This window comes from Chiloscyllium plagiosum, chromosome 28 (genome assembly GCF_004010195.1).
Source record: "Chiloscyllium plagiosum isolate BGI_BamShark_2017 chromosome 28, ASM401019v2, whole genome shotgun sequence".
NCBI classification, from domain to species: Eukaryota; Metazoa; Chordata; class Chondrichthyes; order Orectolobiformes; family Hemiscylliidae; genus Chiloscyllium; species Chiloscyllium plagiosum.
In genome coordinates this window covers 45,615,870-45,632,246 of record NC_057737.1, presented here as the reverse complement: position 1 = coordinate 45,632,246, position 16,377 = coordinate 45,615,870, and the positions used below count along the sequence as shown (strand labels likewise).

The 16,377-nt window shown below is 41.1% G+C and overlaps 1 protein-coding gene across 3 annotated transcripts in view; it reads right to left on the bottom strand.

Moving 5' to 3' along the window:
* The window catches only part of ube2g1a (ubiquitin-conjugating enzyme E2G 1a (UBC7 homolog, yeast)), a 71,549-nt gene that overhangs the window by 35,213 nt on the left and 19,959 nt on the right, over window positions 1-16,377 (bottom strand). For 2 of the 3 annotated variants that reach the window (XR_006315832.1, XM_043718815.1), the window contains exon 1: window positions 8,892-8,964. The exons of the other annotated variant lie outside the window; for it this stretch is intronic. Coding sequence is in view for 1 of the 2 variants with exons in the window: in XM_043718815.1 (XP_043574750.1) it covers window positions 8,892-8,949 (58 nt within the window). In the remaining variant the exon portion in view is untranslated. Of the gene's footprint in view, window positions 1-8,891; window positions 8,965-16,377 lie in introns of those variants that run through there. 3 annotated transcript variants of the gene reach the window in all.

Sequence of the window (16,377 nt, the reverse complement as noted above, 5' to 3'; positions counted from 1 at the left end):
CCACCTTTCACATTTCCAACACCCCTGCCCCAAGTCCCTCCTCCCTACCTTTTATCTTAGCCTGGTGGACACACTTTCCTCATTCCTGAAGGGCTCATGCCCGAAACGTCGATTCTCTTGCTCCTTGGATGCTGCCTGACCTGCTGCGCTGTTCCAGCAACACATTTTCAGCTCTGATCTCCAGCATCTGCAGTCCTCACTTTCTCCTCAAATTTGTTAGGCAAGATTTCTCCTTAATGAAGCCACATTCCAGCAACACATTTTCAGCTCTGATCTCCAGCATCTGCAGTCCTCACTTTCTCCTCAAATTTGTTAGGCAAGATTTCTCCTTAATGAAGCCACATGGACTCTGCTTAATCATTTCTAAATGCTCTACTCTTTATCAAAGAAGAAAATTTTATAATAGACTAAAAATATTCCAATTAATCTAAATAGCCTACAAACTGGTTGATTTCCTTTCCTTTTCAAATAAGGGAAAAGATTACATTAGCAGTTCAGGGGTCTAATTGGCCTTGAGCCCCATTTTGTTTCACTCACCTTTTCAGTGATAGTGTTTACTTCATCTCTATTTTAAGCCTTTGAATATCTAGTAATTCGGCAAAGCTAATGTCTATTGTAAAAACAGATGCACAGTATTTATTCAACTCTTCTGCCATCGTGATTCCCTATTACTTCCCAAGTCTCATTCGCCAAGGTATTTACGTGCACTTTAGCTGCTCTTCCTTTTCATATTTTTAACAAAACTCTTGTTATTATTGATATTACTCGCAAACACGTTTCCTCTAAGCCACGTGCACGCACAGCCAGAGGTTCCCAACAGATGGCAGTGAATTTTGATTCTGAATCAGAGAGGCTTGAGCAGCCAGAAAGCAATTAAAGAGACTGCAGCTTGGAAATTGCCCTCAGTTTTTAACACTTTTGTTTTTAAAAACACATTTCTCTAACTATTTATCTGAGATTGTATTTTTTTCCTTTCAATTGGGTGCTATCCTGAACTTCCCTGGGTAAACAGTTGACTTGGCCCCTTTCTAGAATCATCCTTCCTCACTGGATGGAGTGTGAAGCACAAACTCTTTTTTATAGCATCTGCCAAATGTCTTTTTGCTAAATTCCTTTCCTAGTCCACTGCAGCTAGGTTTTTGCCCCCAATTCATTTGTGATTATCCTTATCTAAACTCAGTTGTTTCTGGCCCAAGTTCCTCCCTCTCAAATGTTAAATCTAACCATGTTACAGTCACTGCATCAGAGGGGGATCTTCGACATTTGTTAAATCTGTTTCATTACACCAGCAAATTCAAAATAGCATGATCCCTAGATGGAATCATACATTGTATTTGGGACATTTTCTTAGAACATCAATTTCTTCTCGCAATTAGCAGGCTTCCCCTGCTAATGTGACTATCCCAATCTACAAGATTGAAGCCATCCAAGAATGTCTTGCCTTTGTTACATCCATAATTATCTAATTTATTCTGTGCACTGTATAGCTATAGTTACAGGGCCTACAGACTCTTACCACTATCGTTTCTTTCCTTTATTTCTTACTCCACTACATGGATTCTAAGTCTTCAGATTCAAGATAATTTCTCATCATACTTATTCCAACCCATATAACAATGCTAACCCACTACTCGTTCCTTGCTTCCTCTCCTTTCAAAAAAAGGAAACACATATTTAGCTCCCTGCGTTGATTTCTATGCAACCATTTCTTCCTTGATGGCTATAAAATCAGTTAAAAATCACAACTCCAGGTTATAGCCCAGCAGGCTTTTCGGAAGTACTAGCTTTCAGAGTGTGCTCCTTCATCAGGTAGCTGTGGTGCAGGATTATAAGAATTTATAGCAAAAGATCAGTGTCATGCATGCAGCTGAGAGGATATATTGAACAAACCTAGATTGCTGTTAGGTTATCTAGCAGTCTAGGTTTGTTTAATATATCGTCTCATTGCATGCATGACTGATCTTTTGCTATATAAATTTTGTTGGATTACCGTATAACAAATCTGTTAACTATAACCTGGTGTTGTGATTTTTAAAATTTGTCCACCCCAGTGCATCACCGGCAACTCCACATTACAAAATCATAGCACAGAAGCAAAAGTACACCATTCAGCCACTTGAGCCCATTCAGCCTTTCAATGTGATCATACCTGACCTGTTATTGAAACCCCATACACCTGCCCTTGACCCAGATCCCTTAATACCTTTGCTTAACAAAGTTCCTCAGATTTAAACATTCATCCAACATCAACGGTTTCCTTTCTCGAGGAAACAGATTAAATTTGAACACGGTTAATACAATCTTCCTAAAGTGTGGTACCCAGAGCCGCTCTTCATTTACTAAGTGGGGTTTAACCAGGGCATTATATACAACCAGTTATATATCACAGTTTATAACTATTGATGAAGGGTTTATGCCCAAAATGTCGATCCTTCGGCTCCTCGGCTGCTGCCTGACCTGTGTTTTTCCACACTCCGACTCTGATCTCCAGCATCTGCAGTCCTCACTTTCTCCCTGTTGTATAACTACAGTACAACTTCTACATCCCAATACTCCATCCCTCTAAATATAAAGAGGCCAGTATTCCATTAGCTTCCTTGATTATGTTCTGTAAAATCACACCTATTAACCAATCTATATTCGTGCTGCCGGTTCATTCAATTTGTTCCAAACACTAACCGTATTTAACGGAAAGTAATTCATTTGTCCCACCGTTTGGCTTTGCTAGACGAAAGAAGTGTTGTTATACATTGCTCCTTCCTGTTCCCGACACCCCGCCCGGTATCGGTGTCACACACACGCGCACACACCAGTTGAATGGATTACAGATACCAGAGGGGCCAGAAAATTATAGTTTGGAGGTTCTGTGCAAGCAAATCAGGAAGTGTAGCCAAGTACAGACCTGGTGTGAGAACTTGTTTTGAGAGTAGAGTGGAGAATTAAAAAAAAAAATCAACACTATTTGCTAGGTTGTAAATTTGCTCACTGAGGTGAAAGGCTTGTTTTCAGATCACCATGCTAGGTAACAGTGAGCCTCTTCTGTTCCACTTTCTATTTGTGTCTTTTGGTATGTTACGGTGAGTGATATCATTTCCGGCTTTTTCCTCAGAGGTTGGTAAATGGGGTCCAAAATCAATGTTTATTGATGGAGTGCCGGTTTGAATGCCAGGTCCCTAGGAATTCCTATTTAGCCTATCCTCGGATAGATGTGCTGTCCCAAAGTGGTATCCTTCATCTGTAAGTAAAGATAGTGATAGTGGGACATGTCGTCTTTTTGTTGGCTAGTTGGTGTTAATGTATCCTGGTGGCTAGTTTTCTGCCAGTCTGTCGTTGTAGTGTTTGTTGCAGTCCTAGCATGGTATTTTGTATATGACATTAGTTTTGCTGGTTGTTGGTATTAGGGTCCTTTAGGTTCAGTGTGTTGGTAGGTTTGTGGGTTACTAAGGGGTTAAAGTAGTCTGATAGTCATCCCCAAGGTGTCTTTGCATAGTAGTGTGGCTCGAGTTTGAGGGTTTTGTCTACTTGTTTGGGTTTGTTGTTTAAGAATCGGCAGACTGTTTATTTTGTACCCATTCTTGAATACTCTATTACATATTTTTCTTCTGCTTGTAGTTCGCTATGGCCCATTTAAATAATTCCTAATGCAGCTCCATTTGTGGGTGCTGGGAATGGTAGCTTCTGTAGTTAAATATCTGGTCTTGCAGTTCTCCATTAACTTTGTTCCACTGGTAACATCTAGAAAGGGGAGTCTGTTGCTCGCTTCTGTTTAATGAAATTTATGCCAGTAAGGATATTGTTGATGTTGTAGGTTTCCTTTAAATTTGTTCTGTTTTATGACAAAGGTATCATCCATGTAGCAGACCCAAAGTTTAGGCTGGATCGCGGAGAGGGCTGTTACTGCTGACTCTGTCTCGAGTCTCTGCATTACTGCTTCTGCTAAGAAGCTCGATACTAGTGATATCATGGGTGTTCCTTGATTTGTTTGTAGGTCTCGTCATTGACAGTGAAGTGGGTTGTGAGGCACAAGTCTACTAGTGTCAGGGTGTTGTCCTTGCTGGTGAAGTTGGTGCTATGTTCTTGGTTCTTCTAGTAGCGTGGTCAGTGTTTCTTTGGCCAGGCTGCTGTTAATTGATGTGAATAGAGCAGTTACGTCAAATGAGACCATTATTTCATCCTCTATTTTGGTGTCTTTGATGTTCAAAAATTATTGGGTGAAGTGAATGGTATGGCATGAATCTTCTACTAGGTATTTCAGTTTTCAGTGAAGTTCCTTTGGTAGTCTGTATGTTGGTGCGCTGGAGAGTGAGACAATGGGTCTGAGGGGATCCATCAAGTTTCATATTCTAGAGACCTATCTTGTTAATTTTTCCTGATTCATGTAGCTTCAATATAGCTGCGATGCTGTTTTCTAGCTGTGGAGTCAGGTCTATCACCACCTGTTGGTAAGTGTCAGTTTCTGCAAACAGTGAGTTCACCTTTTCAACGTACTGTGTTCTGTTTAGAATAGCAGTCTTGTGCCCTTTGTCTGCAGGTGGGATTACAATGTTTCTGTCTTTGAGTCCTTCAAGGGCTTTCCTTTCCTGTGTTGAGGGTGTTCCCTTCCTTTTTCCTGCTTTGTATTGGTGCAACTGTCTGACAGTCTGCTGGGTTTCTTCTGAGAGTCCATTGCCTTTCAGGGTTGATTCTAATGCTGCTAAGTAGTCCTGTTTGTCCAGGTCTCTGTATTTGTAGTTCATCCTTCTTGCTAGGATGGCTTTTTTCCTGTAAGTGGTTGATCCGCTAGGTTATTAATCCAAGCTTGTGTTGTTTTGAGCGCTTGTCCAGTTTTCTTATGGGGATCTTTTATTTTTCGTGGTCTGTTGTTTGATGCTGATGGCTCATTCTAGTGTCCTTGTCCATTCGTGGTGTGTCACATTGGTGTACAAAGGTTTGTAGCACAAAATTTCCTGATTGTTCATGGAATCTGTTGTGGGCATCATTTATCATTAATCTGAGCATTCTGCACCCACTCTGCTGATATTCTTCTGACTTGTGGGGTATTGAGCAGCGGTTTGTACTGGAGACATTTTGGTAATACGTGTTTCCTGAAGCATTCATGTAGAAAAAATATAGTTGTTAGCAGGTGACGCTCAGTTAGATGGCCTTGCATTCAAAGCTGAACTCCATCAATAAACATCAATTTGGACCCCACTTACCAACCTCAGAAAAATAAATCGGAAATGATATCACCCACATTAACAAACCAAGACAAATAGAAAGTGGGACGAATACCAGCATTTCACCAGAGGCTCACTGATCACGTTACCTAGCATGGTGACAAATGTCTGAGAACAAACCTTCCTGCTGCAAGCAAAATTTACCACCGGAGCCACCAATCTTCCCAAAAATTGCAAACACTATCTGCTAGGGTCTGCAGATAGGTTAGAGTTTGTCAAAAATCAAGATAGACCATAAGACATAGAAGTAGGCTATTTAGCCAGAGTCTGCCCTACCATTCACTGACCCAATAATTCACAACTCCACTTTCCTGCCCACGCACCCTGCTCCACCACCTGGATTCCCTTACTGGTTAAATATCTCTCAGCCTTAGAGATATACTTAATGACTCAGCTTCAACAGGAAACCCAGAATCTTCAATTCAAGTGCAATTCACCTTCAAAACACATTGATTTATTTGTTCTAAACACAAACACCACTTGATCTGCAAAGAGCAGAATCAAACATCCCAAATTCGAGTACTGATGCATGCAGTCTGACACAGGTGAAAGGAGACCCTTAGCCCAAGCACAAAATCGGAGATGAAACAAACAAATATTCTGTGACTGGGGCCACGTGGGTGGAAAGAATATTGGATTCCAGGCATCCTGAATCAGCCTCTAAAAATGACAATGACATACCCTAAGCCTGCACCAGCTTACTGTCTGCTACTGGAGGGGTAAAATAAGCTAAGCTATCATACTTGGATTTATAAATATGAATTTTGTTCTGCAAGTTAAGGACAATTCACATTGGACATTAACACCATGATTACACAAACAACCCATTTAAATCAATAGCCGTTAAAGCAAAAGCAATTACATCAGACCACAAAGTCCAAATATTGAGAGTTCCTGATACAGGCGATGCATCAACGCAACTACCAATTTGTAACTTTGATTAGGTCCTGTGTGCAAAGAAAATAGGTCACATCATACTGGAAGCAGACTCATGTGAACACTTATGCAGGGACTGCACCCAGTCAAGCATACATACGAATTAGGAGGTGGCCATTCAGCTCCCTCAAGCCAAGTGCTCAGTGGTTAGCACTGCTGTCTCAGCGCCAGGGATCCGGGTTAGATTTCAGCCTCAGGCAACTGTGTGGAATTTGCACATTCTCCCCATGTCTGCGTGCACTTCCTCCGCACATCTTTGGATTGTGGGGTTAGGTGAATTGGCCACGTTAAGGTTACAAATCTTCTCAAAACTCACTGGCCATGTTAAATTGTCCATAGTATTCAGGGATGTGTATGTTAGGTGCATTAGTCAGGAATAAATGTAGGGGAATGGGTCTGGGTGAGTAACTCTTCGCAAGGTCGGTGTGGACTTTTTCGGCCAAAGAACCCCTACAGTGTGGAAACAGGTTCTGTGATCATATTGTAAAATAAAGGTGTGTCAGAGTCAGATAGGTATCTGCATGCTGGTTAGCTAGGCCAATTCTGAAATTTCTAAAATACAGCCAAGGACTCCCATCTGGATAATGTCACTAAAACGTATATTGAGTTACTCTATGTTGGTGATTTAATTACAGCAGTAACCAAGCACAGGAATCCCACAGGCTTCAGTACAAATCTCACATGTAGTTGGTATGGGGAAAAAAATCATTGCCAAGCAAATGGAACTGAAGGAAATCTTTGCTTGATTTGGATAGCTTAGGGACGAAAGACTTAAGTGATGGATAGGCAATCATATGCAGTGAATAATAATAATTAAAAAAAAAGTGTCTCTGGCACATGCTAAATGGCCAATCAGTAAAAGCAAAATACTGCAGATGTTGGAAATTTGAAACAAATGCAGAAAGCTGGAGAACCTCAGGAGGCAGCCTGACAGCATGAGAGAGAGAAAAAAAAAAGTTATAATTTTTCTTCAGAACCTTAAGTGCCATAAGAGTCACACAGGACTCTAAACATTAACTCTCTCCTTCCACAGATGCCAGATCAGATTTCCTCCAGCATTGCATTTGTTTCATTCGAGTTAGTGATAAATTTACAAGTACAATCGTTAGAGGCTTTGACGGAGTAAAAGAAAATTGCCAAGTGACAATACTTCAAGTGAAGTACCTATTGAATGCTCCATAGAATCCCCACAGGCCAAATGACCTGCTTCTGCACTATCAAGTCCACAATGACCCTCCAAAGATCATCCCAGCCAGACCTACCCCACTACCCTATTCCTATAAGTCTGCATTTCCCATGGTTAACCTATCTAGCCTGCACATCCCTAGACACCATGGTATAATTTAGCATGGCTAAATCTACATAACCTGGACCTTTTAGACTGTGGGAGGAAACCAGAGCACCCAGAGAAAACCCACGCAGACAAGGGAGTGCGTGCAAACTCCACGGTGACCAGAGAGTGGAACTGAACCCAGGTCCCCGACACCGTGAAGCAGCAGTGCTAACCATTGAGTGACCATGCCACTCCATTCAACCAACTACAGGAGGTACCAGTTGAAATCCATGGATCATCTTTACTACCACCTGGAGATGAGAAAGCAATTTAGCAGTTCAGATGTCCTAACGTGAAAAGGGCACAATCCTCAAACTGCAGAATAGAGTAATCACGGGGAGCTATATAATTTGGACAATGTTGGAAGTGGCTTGTGAAGGATTGTTAGCAGTACAGTCTCTCAACCAACCACACTTTCACACTATTGTGGATTGCAATTTGAGAGATATGAAACTGGATTCAGCTAAAGAACTCAAACGATAGACCTATAGGTGGCAGAGAGGAGAAACAAGCAGCATATCGCAGCAATCATTTGAAATTCCAATCAATTTTAACGTTTCACTGCCAAGTGCCCTTGAATTCAAAATCATATCTAAGGCAGGCGTCTTGAAATCACACCAGGGTGATACAAAAAGGTCTCCTGGCTGAGTCTGCAACATGCAATATTTCAAAGTTTGATGTAAATTTCTCCTACAGAGGACTAAACAAAATCTGTTCAGTTCACCCTGAGTGAGATTATAACCAAAGGCTGACATTTGGGTTTACCTCCAGCATTTGTCCACATGCAGATAAATTCAGAGTTAGCAGGTAATAAACAGTGGGATAGCAGTTGAACATTGTAATTCTGTCAGACAAGTACAAATGCAGCAACTGAAAATATTAATATATTGCACAAAGCATAAGACTACTATATAAAAAAAAATGGTGAAAGATTAGGAAGTTAAGCTGGCTAAAACATTGCACACCAGAGTGAAATGCTATAATACTGAAGAGATCGAAATACACTGAAGACAGCCTTATATAGATCAACTGAACACGTTGGTAAGTTTACAACTTCATTGTCAAGGATCAATGCAAGAGGTTTTCCAATTAAATGGTACACATATCAAAATGCAAACAAGTGCTACTCAAAACCAATTAATGGTCCAAAGTTAGAGCACCGATAGCACCAATCTTAGTTTTATGTCAAGATAAAAAACAGCTCACTAGAAATTATTTCATGTCAATTAGTAACCATTCTGCCCTCCCTCCAGCTGATCTGCTTGCAGAACTCAATCAGAACAGAGAAAAAGAAATGCAGCCCAGATTCTGCACCATTCCCAGCTGGCTTTACTTCATGCCAAAATCAAACAAAAGTACAGGCAAGAGTCCAAACCTTATCGCATGAAAGTTTTGCTAGATCTAACCTTGCATTTGCAAGAAATAGCACAAATACTCATTGGGATCCAGGTTCCCTTTCGCCATTAACGTTTTGATTTTAAAAAGCCAGAAAAATAAAAACTCTGGAGCCACTCCACAGCTGATAGCAGGGAGAAAAACATTAATGTCAGAGCAGTAATAACTAAAAACCTTCACAGGAAATAAAGGCAATACAATGGGAAATGAACTAGAAAGGAAGACATCTGAAAGCTACAGTAGTCATTTGTTTTCCAAAGTCGCAAACAAGTACAACTGTAAAATGTTGGAATATTTCAAATAGGTCAAATGAGTTTATACTTTCCTAGGACAGTATGTTCTGCCAAAGGGTGTGAATGGTATGTGTCAGGAAACCCTCGACTGTGCAAAATACTTTTGGATGGGAAACTTGGCTTTTGGAAAAAGCAGAGGAGCACCAGGCTTGAAAGAAGCTCCCAAGTAACCAGAGATGGAGCCAACATCAACTTGTAAAATACAAGTCATGTTTCAAGGCTCAGTTCAGAATATCAGTTGCAAAGTATCAATACCCAACAACCTAAGTGCAAATATTGCAATGTCTTACCAGCCGCTCTGCAGGAATGTGACAATGAGGTCCCTCCTTGACCAGACATAAATGTTGACTTATTTTTTAACCTTTACCAGTACAATTATAGGATATATAGCATTTAACTTCTGAAATCAAACTTCCCTATTTCACATTTTAATTTTGCCTTCACATCGCATGGGGAAACAAATGGTCTTCTGTGGAAAAAAACCACAGTAGACAACAGACTATATTCATTTAGGCCCACTTAAAGGCCAACAGTCCACTTACATTGCTATACCAGATCAATCACATATCAGAATCCCTACAGTGTGGAAACAGGCCATCAAGTCCATACAGACCCTCCGAATGGCATCCCACCCAGACCAACCCCCTAGCCTACCCCTGTAACCCTGCCTTCCCCATGGTAATCCACCTAGCCCGCACATCCCCAGGCACTATGGGCAATTTAGCAATTCACCTAATATCTTTGGATTGTGGGAGGAAACCCACACAGACACTGAGAAAGTGCAAACTCCACACAGTCACCAAAGGCTGGAATCAAACCCAGGTCCCTGGTGCAGTAAAGTAGCAGTGCTAACCACTGAGCCACAATGATTCCCAGAGCAGAGCAAAGGAACAAAGGAACATTTTGGTCTACACCTGCTCCATTTTCTCATTTTCTAAAAAGACTCAAGTGTTTCAACTTAGCTGTTTCATTTCACAAGATTAAAAAACTGGTAATACTGGAGACTATGCATCCAAGATGACAGGAGGTTAGAAAAACAAATCAGTAGCACTCAAGAGATTTTAAAAGAAACAATTCTATTAAACCAAGTTTTGATAAAGAACTAGAGAAGATACAACCTTATACAAAAATGAAAAGAATAGGCCTAGGAATTATAAGCAGATTTAGGTTTACATGTGCACTGCATGCGTAAATAAGTTAGATTACCATGAAAAGGTAAACTTATCAATCATCAGGTTGACTCTTCTTAAAGACACACCGACAGTCGGTGGTAGTTTAACCCGAAGGCTATCACAGCTCAGGTTGAAAGGTAAAGATGGAGAAGGAGAGTCATTTGTGGTAACTTCAGCTGATGTGGGAAAGGGGCCAAAGCTGTTGAAATTGCATGAAAAACCAGCAACTGAGTCAACTGGGCTAATCTAACTAGCTGGGAGTCAGTTATGTTTAGCTGTAACAGACTCTCAAACTCAACTGGGATTTTTAATGCTCAAGTATACAGTCAGAGCAAGTGTATTCTTCCAATATTCAAAATGCATTCAAAAGCTCATTTCAACTGAGTTCACTATAACGGTCAATGTCCTTTTAGCAAATAATGCCAACAGATACATGGGCCCACCTCCAAGTTCTCTTGGAAATTCAGATGGAGTGCATGTCTATTTAATGACGTGTAATCAGCAATTCAGGATTGCATCCTCTGCCAACATGTATTAGAATTTGTCAGAAAGTGTGGTGCTGGAAAAGCACAGGTCAGGCAGCAAGCAGCAGGAGAATCAATGCTTCAAGCAAAAACCATCAGGAATGTGAGAATTCATACAAATAACTGAGGATGCTTGTTAAACACCAGGTGGTTAAATATTGTTTAGACAGGGTCTAGGCATGCGCTTTTCTGATCAAAGTTTAATTTCAATACAATTACAGGTGTCCCCCCATATCCGCAGGGGGCTGCATTCCAAGACATACCGCGGATACACGAAACTGCGGATTGTGGCGAACCCTATCATTTAAATGGAAAAAAAAAAAAACTTACCTCCTCAGCAGACCCTGGAATTATTTTTGGAAAGTTCCACGTAAACCAGTAAACCATGAAGTGAAACCGCAGAAACCAAATCCGCAAATATGCACGTTCTACTGTACTTGCACCCTAAATATAAACATCTAGTCCTCCCAAGTCTCCTTAACCAACATTAAACATCACCTGGTCTCAGTCTACTGGCCTGAAGTATCCCTGCCAAACCCTGCCAGATAACAATGCTCCATACTGGCTGAGAAAGTGAGGACTGCAGATGCTGGAGATCAGAGCTGAAAATGTGTTGCTGGAAAAGCACAGGTCAGGCAGCATCCAAGGAGCAGAAGAATCGACGTTTCGACATGAGCCTGAAGAAGGGCTCATGCCCGAAACGTCCATTCTCCTGCTCCTTGGATGCTGCCTGACCTGCTCCATACTGGCTGAATAAAGCCCAAAAGTAAAAAGGCATTTAGAATTTAATGAGTTGCTACTGAAGTGAAAAGAATATCATGGTTTATTGATTACCATAGCAGAAACCACTCATGACCATATTATAAACCTCAAAGCGAGCTCAATGGTCTGCTTCTGCACTTGTGTTCCTAAAAACAAGGAAGCACACAAGGAGTCAGGTAGATTCGCAAAGTGAAGTAGTATTTTACAAACAGTGCGCAAAACAAGGCAAAACATACAAAGTAGGGCACACTCCAAAGGACAATGCCAAGTCAAATTTGGCTAGAGTGATCAGGAGCGGACACATTTTGGTAAGAGCATTCAAGGAACAAACTGAGTACAGAGCCAATATGGTCCAAAATAAAGAATTTGGGACCAGCAGATTCTATGAACTCTGGAGATTAAGAGGACATACAGGAGTGGTTAAAGAGAAAAACAGAGATCTACAGGAGGTACTGAGTGCTTAAAACAAACGATCACTGGCCATTAAGCCCTAGCATGTGTAAAAAAAGAAACCGGGAGAGAAAAGAAAAAGGAGCAAGAAAGAAGAATGGCTGGTAAAATGAAGCAAAGCCCGTCATCATTTTGCAATTACATTAAGGATAATTAGGGAAAGAGCACAGCCCATTAAAGACCTGAGGAGCAATTTGCACATGGTGCCAGAGAATATAGTGGAGTTCTAAATGACTACCTTTTGCGAGTGTTCACTAGTGAGGGGATTACATTAGATTAGATTAGATTACTTAGTGTGGAAACAGGCCCTTCGGCCCAACAAGTCCACACCGACCCACCGAAGCGCAACCCACCCATACCCCTACATTTACCCCTTACCTAACACTATGGACAATTTAGCATGGCCAATTCACCTAACCTGCACATTTTTGGACTGTGGGAGGAAACCGGAGCACCCGGAGGAAACCCACGCAGACATGGGGAGAACGTGCAAACTCTACACAGACAGTCACTTGTGCCACTGTGCCGCCCACAAATTTGGGACACAAAAAAAAAATCAGGTAGAAGGACTGTGATATACTTAGAAGTTAGCATAGACATAGATGGTTGAGTGGTCTGGTAGATACATCTCCATGACTGGATAAAATACATTCCAGGGTATCGAGTGAGGCAAGGAAGAAAATAGCAGCAACACTGGTAATCATTTTCAATTCCTCCTTGGTCAATGTGGACTGTTATTCAAAAAAGGAGCAAGGAATGAACCAGGAAACTACAGGCTGGTCAGACAAAAATCTCAAATTTAAAGAGGCATGGATTAAACAAGAACAACCAGCATGGTTTAAGGACAGATGATCAACTTGACTGAATATTTTGAAGTGGTAACTATGTGCATAGACAAGGCCAATGCATGTGATGTAGTCAACGTAGACTTCAGAGCACCAAACAGAATCATGAAGGTGGAGCAAGAGGCTGTTCAGACCATCGAGTTCGCATCCGCCCTTCAAAGAACATTCCACTCAGACCCATCCATTCCGTAATTCTGCATTTACCATGGCCAATCCACCTAATCTGCACATCTTAACACTGTGGAAGGAAACCACAGCATCAGCAAAAATGCATACAGACATGGGGCAATTATACAAGCAGTCACCCAAGGCTGGAATCAAACCTTGGTCCCTGACAGACAACAGTGCTAACCACTGTGCCATCCTTTAGTAACATTTTTAAATCAGGTCCACCTGATAAGTAAAATCTAAGAGCTCTTGGGATCCAATGAAATTTGGCTAATTGGATGCAGAATTGGGAGCAGGCAGGGCACAGGGGGAATTGTTTCAGGGGCGTTTTTATGACGAAGTATCCAGAAGCAAGTGGTTATGTGGGGACCAGTGTTGGGCCCTTGCTGTTAGTGGTATATATAAACAATTTAGACTTGAACATAACAGGGTTGAATTATAAGCTTGTGGATAAAAACCGACGCCGTGGTAAACGGTGAGGAAGACAGACAGTCTGAGACTACAGAAAGGTATAGACAGGCAGGTCAGATGGCTTGATCAGTGGCAAGTGGAATTCAATCTGGATAAATAAGAAATGATGCAAACCTGGAAGCAAAGGATCAGTGTGTTCACATCCACTGGTCCCTTAAAGGTAGAGGGTCAGGTAGATAAAGTAGTTGAGGCAGTCACTGGGATACTTTATTCACTTTAAATGCCTAGAGATGTCATTACAACTGTATAAAATATTGGTTGGGCCACAGCTAGAACATATTGTGCACAGTTCTGAAATCCACATTGTTGGAACAAATTATTGGAGAGAATTCTGACAACAGGATTTATGTTTACATGGAAAACCATAGTTTAGAGATAGTCAGCATGACTTTGGAGGGGGCAGGTCATGCCTCAAACCTTATTGAATTCTTTGAGGATGTGACAAAACATGATGATTAAGAGCAGTGGATGTGGTGTACGTGAATTTAGCAAGGCATTTGATAATGAAATGGCTATCACGGCAGGGGGGCATAATTTTAAGGTGATTGAAGGTTTAAAGGAGATGTCAGAGGTCAGTTCTTTACACAGTGGTGGGTGCGTGGAATGCACTGCCAGTGGTGGTGGTAGAATGAGACACATTAGGGACATTTAAGCAACCCTTGAGTAGGCACATGGGTGATAGCAAAATGAAGACTATGTAGGTTAGTTTGATGTTAGAGTAGGATAAGAGGTCAGCACAACATCGAGGGGCTGTACTGTTCTACGATTGCACTGGAGAGGGCACAAGAGATTTACTGGAATGTTGCCTAGACTGGAGGGTTTTTTTTTTAAGTAGCGAAGAGAGATTGGATAGACCAGAGGAGACTTGGGAGCAGGGGCAATAAGGTGGTGATTGAGATTTATAAAATTATATGGGGCATAGATGGGGTCGATGAGAAGAAACATTTCTACTTCAAGAAGAGATAAGCAAGGGGACATGGATTTAAAGGTAAGGGGCAGGAGGTTTAGAGGATATGAGAGAAAAACTTATATGCAAAGGGTGTTGGTAATCTGGGAATTGTCTGTTAGTAACCTTCATAAAATTTTAGTACTTAGATTCACACTTACAAAGTCAGGAATACAAGAGTATGGGTCAAGTACTGAAAGGGAGATTAGATGGTTGTTTTTGACCACAGACTCGAAGGACCATTTGGCCCTTTTTTGGTGCTATAGACTCAATGATCTTTTTTTGAGCTCTCTCAATTGCAAATTCCACCACCTTGACATTGAGCTATTTGAGCTGGAAACTATATTCAACACATTATGGTAATAGCCCTGACATGTTGAGTCATTAATTTAGGTGGATAACAAAACAAAGAGCAGCGGCCCATGAACATCCCCCATTCTGATGGCGTCAGAACCTAACACACCATCACAAAAGACTAGGCTGAAATATTTGCACCCATCTTCAATCAGAAGTGCTGAATGGAGATCCATCTGCCCGAAATCTCCAAAAGTAATGATATTAAAACAATGAAAGGTTTTTGAACAGGAAACATCCTGAATCTAGTGAATTCCCCTGCTCCATAATTAGTTGTAAGTCTAGATAAACACTTCCTGTATAACTACAGCACTGGCATTTACCTGTCAATGTGGAAGCTTGCCAGGGTATACTGTATTTTGTTCACAAAAAAAGTTAAATTCAAGCTGGAAATAGTCTCTGTGCTTTAACCTAAGCCTCTTGCTGTGTTCCAATGAAAACACATGCCAGGAACAGCACTATCATTCAATTGTTTATTTAGAGCCCCCTCAAAATTAATTTCATAGCACTGTCCACTGTTTCCTTTCACTTAAGGAGTTTTGACTTTCCTCTTTTGTTTTTGACAGCTGTTCAGGATTCAACACCACATCTCCTGTAGAGATACCTTTTGTTTCTTATTTCATTACCAGGCCCTTTGGCCATACAGCTTTAAAGCCAGTCAATCCAACCTCCTACCCCAATCCCACTTGTGACTTCCTTAAAACAACTTACATTTCAATGTTTTCCAGCCTTATTGAATTTCAGGTTGATGTTACCCTCTCCACAGATGGCACCTGACCTGAGAATCAAGCATTTGCTGTTTTAAATGTCATAAGTCATACAGTCCAACTACTCCATGCTAGTCACGTTCCCAAACTAAGCTAGCCCCACCTGCTAGTGTTTAGCCTATATCTCTCCAAGCCTTTTCTATTCATGTACTTATCCAAATGCCTTTTAAACATCCAGCACTTTCTCTGGCATTTACTCCACATAGGAACTACCCTCTGTGCAATAAAGTTGCCCCTTATGCCCTTATTAAATCTTTCTCCTCCCACCTTAAATATATGCCCCCTAGGTCTGAATTTCCCCACCCTATGGAAAAAGGCTCTTGTCATGCCAGATTTCCAGAATCTGCAGTATTGCCTTGGATCATCTGAAAGTTTACAGCCTAGCAGATAAGTGAAAAACTAAATTAACTCAAATAGAAGTCAATACTTTCAAATATCACAGGCCAACCATTTACCATGCACTAGATGCTTAACCATTTAGACTTGCTGCAAAATAAAAGCATCAACAAATAAAAACATCAGATTGTGGCTCGAATCCCCCAGTTTACATTGTTTGGTGGCAAGGAAAACTATTTTCCACGTGTCAGTTAAAAACCCCAAACTTTTACAAACTTTCTAAATTTATGCTATTTTCTTTCCAAGAAGAGTAATTGACTCACCACCAAGTAGTACCATATGAAAATACTTTGCTGTTGCAGCAAAGTAGCTGTCACATCTGCACCTATTCCAAGGCAAAAAAACTTTG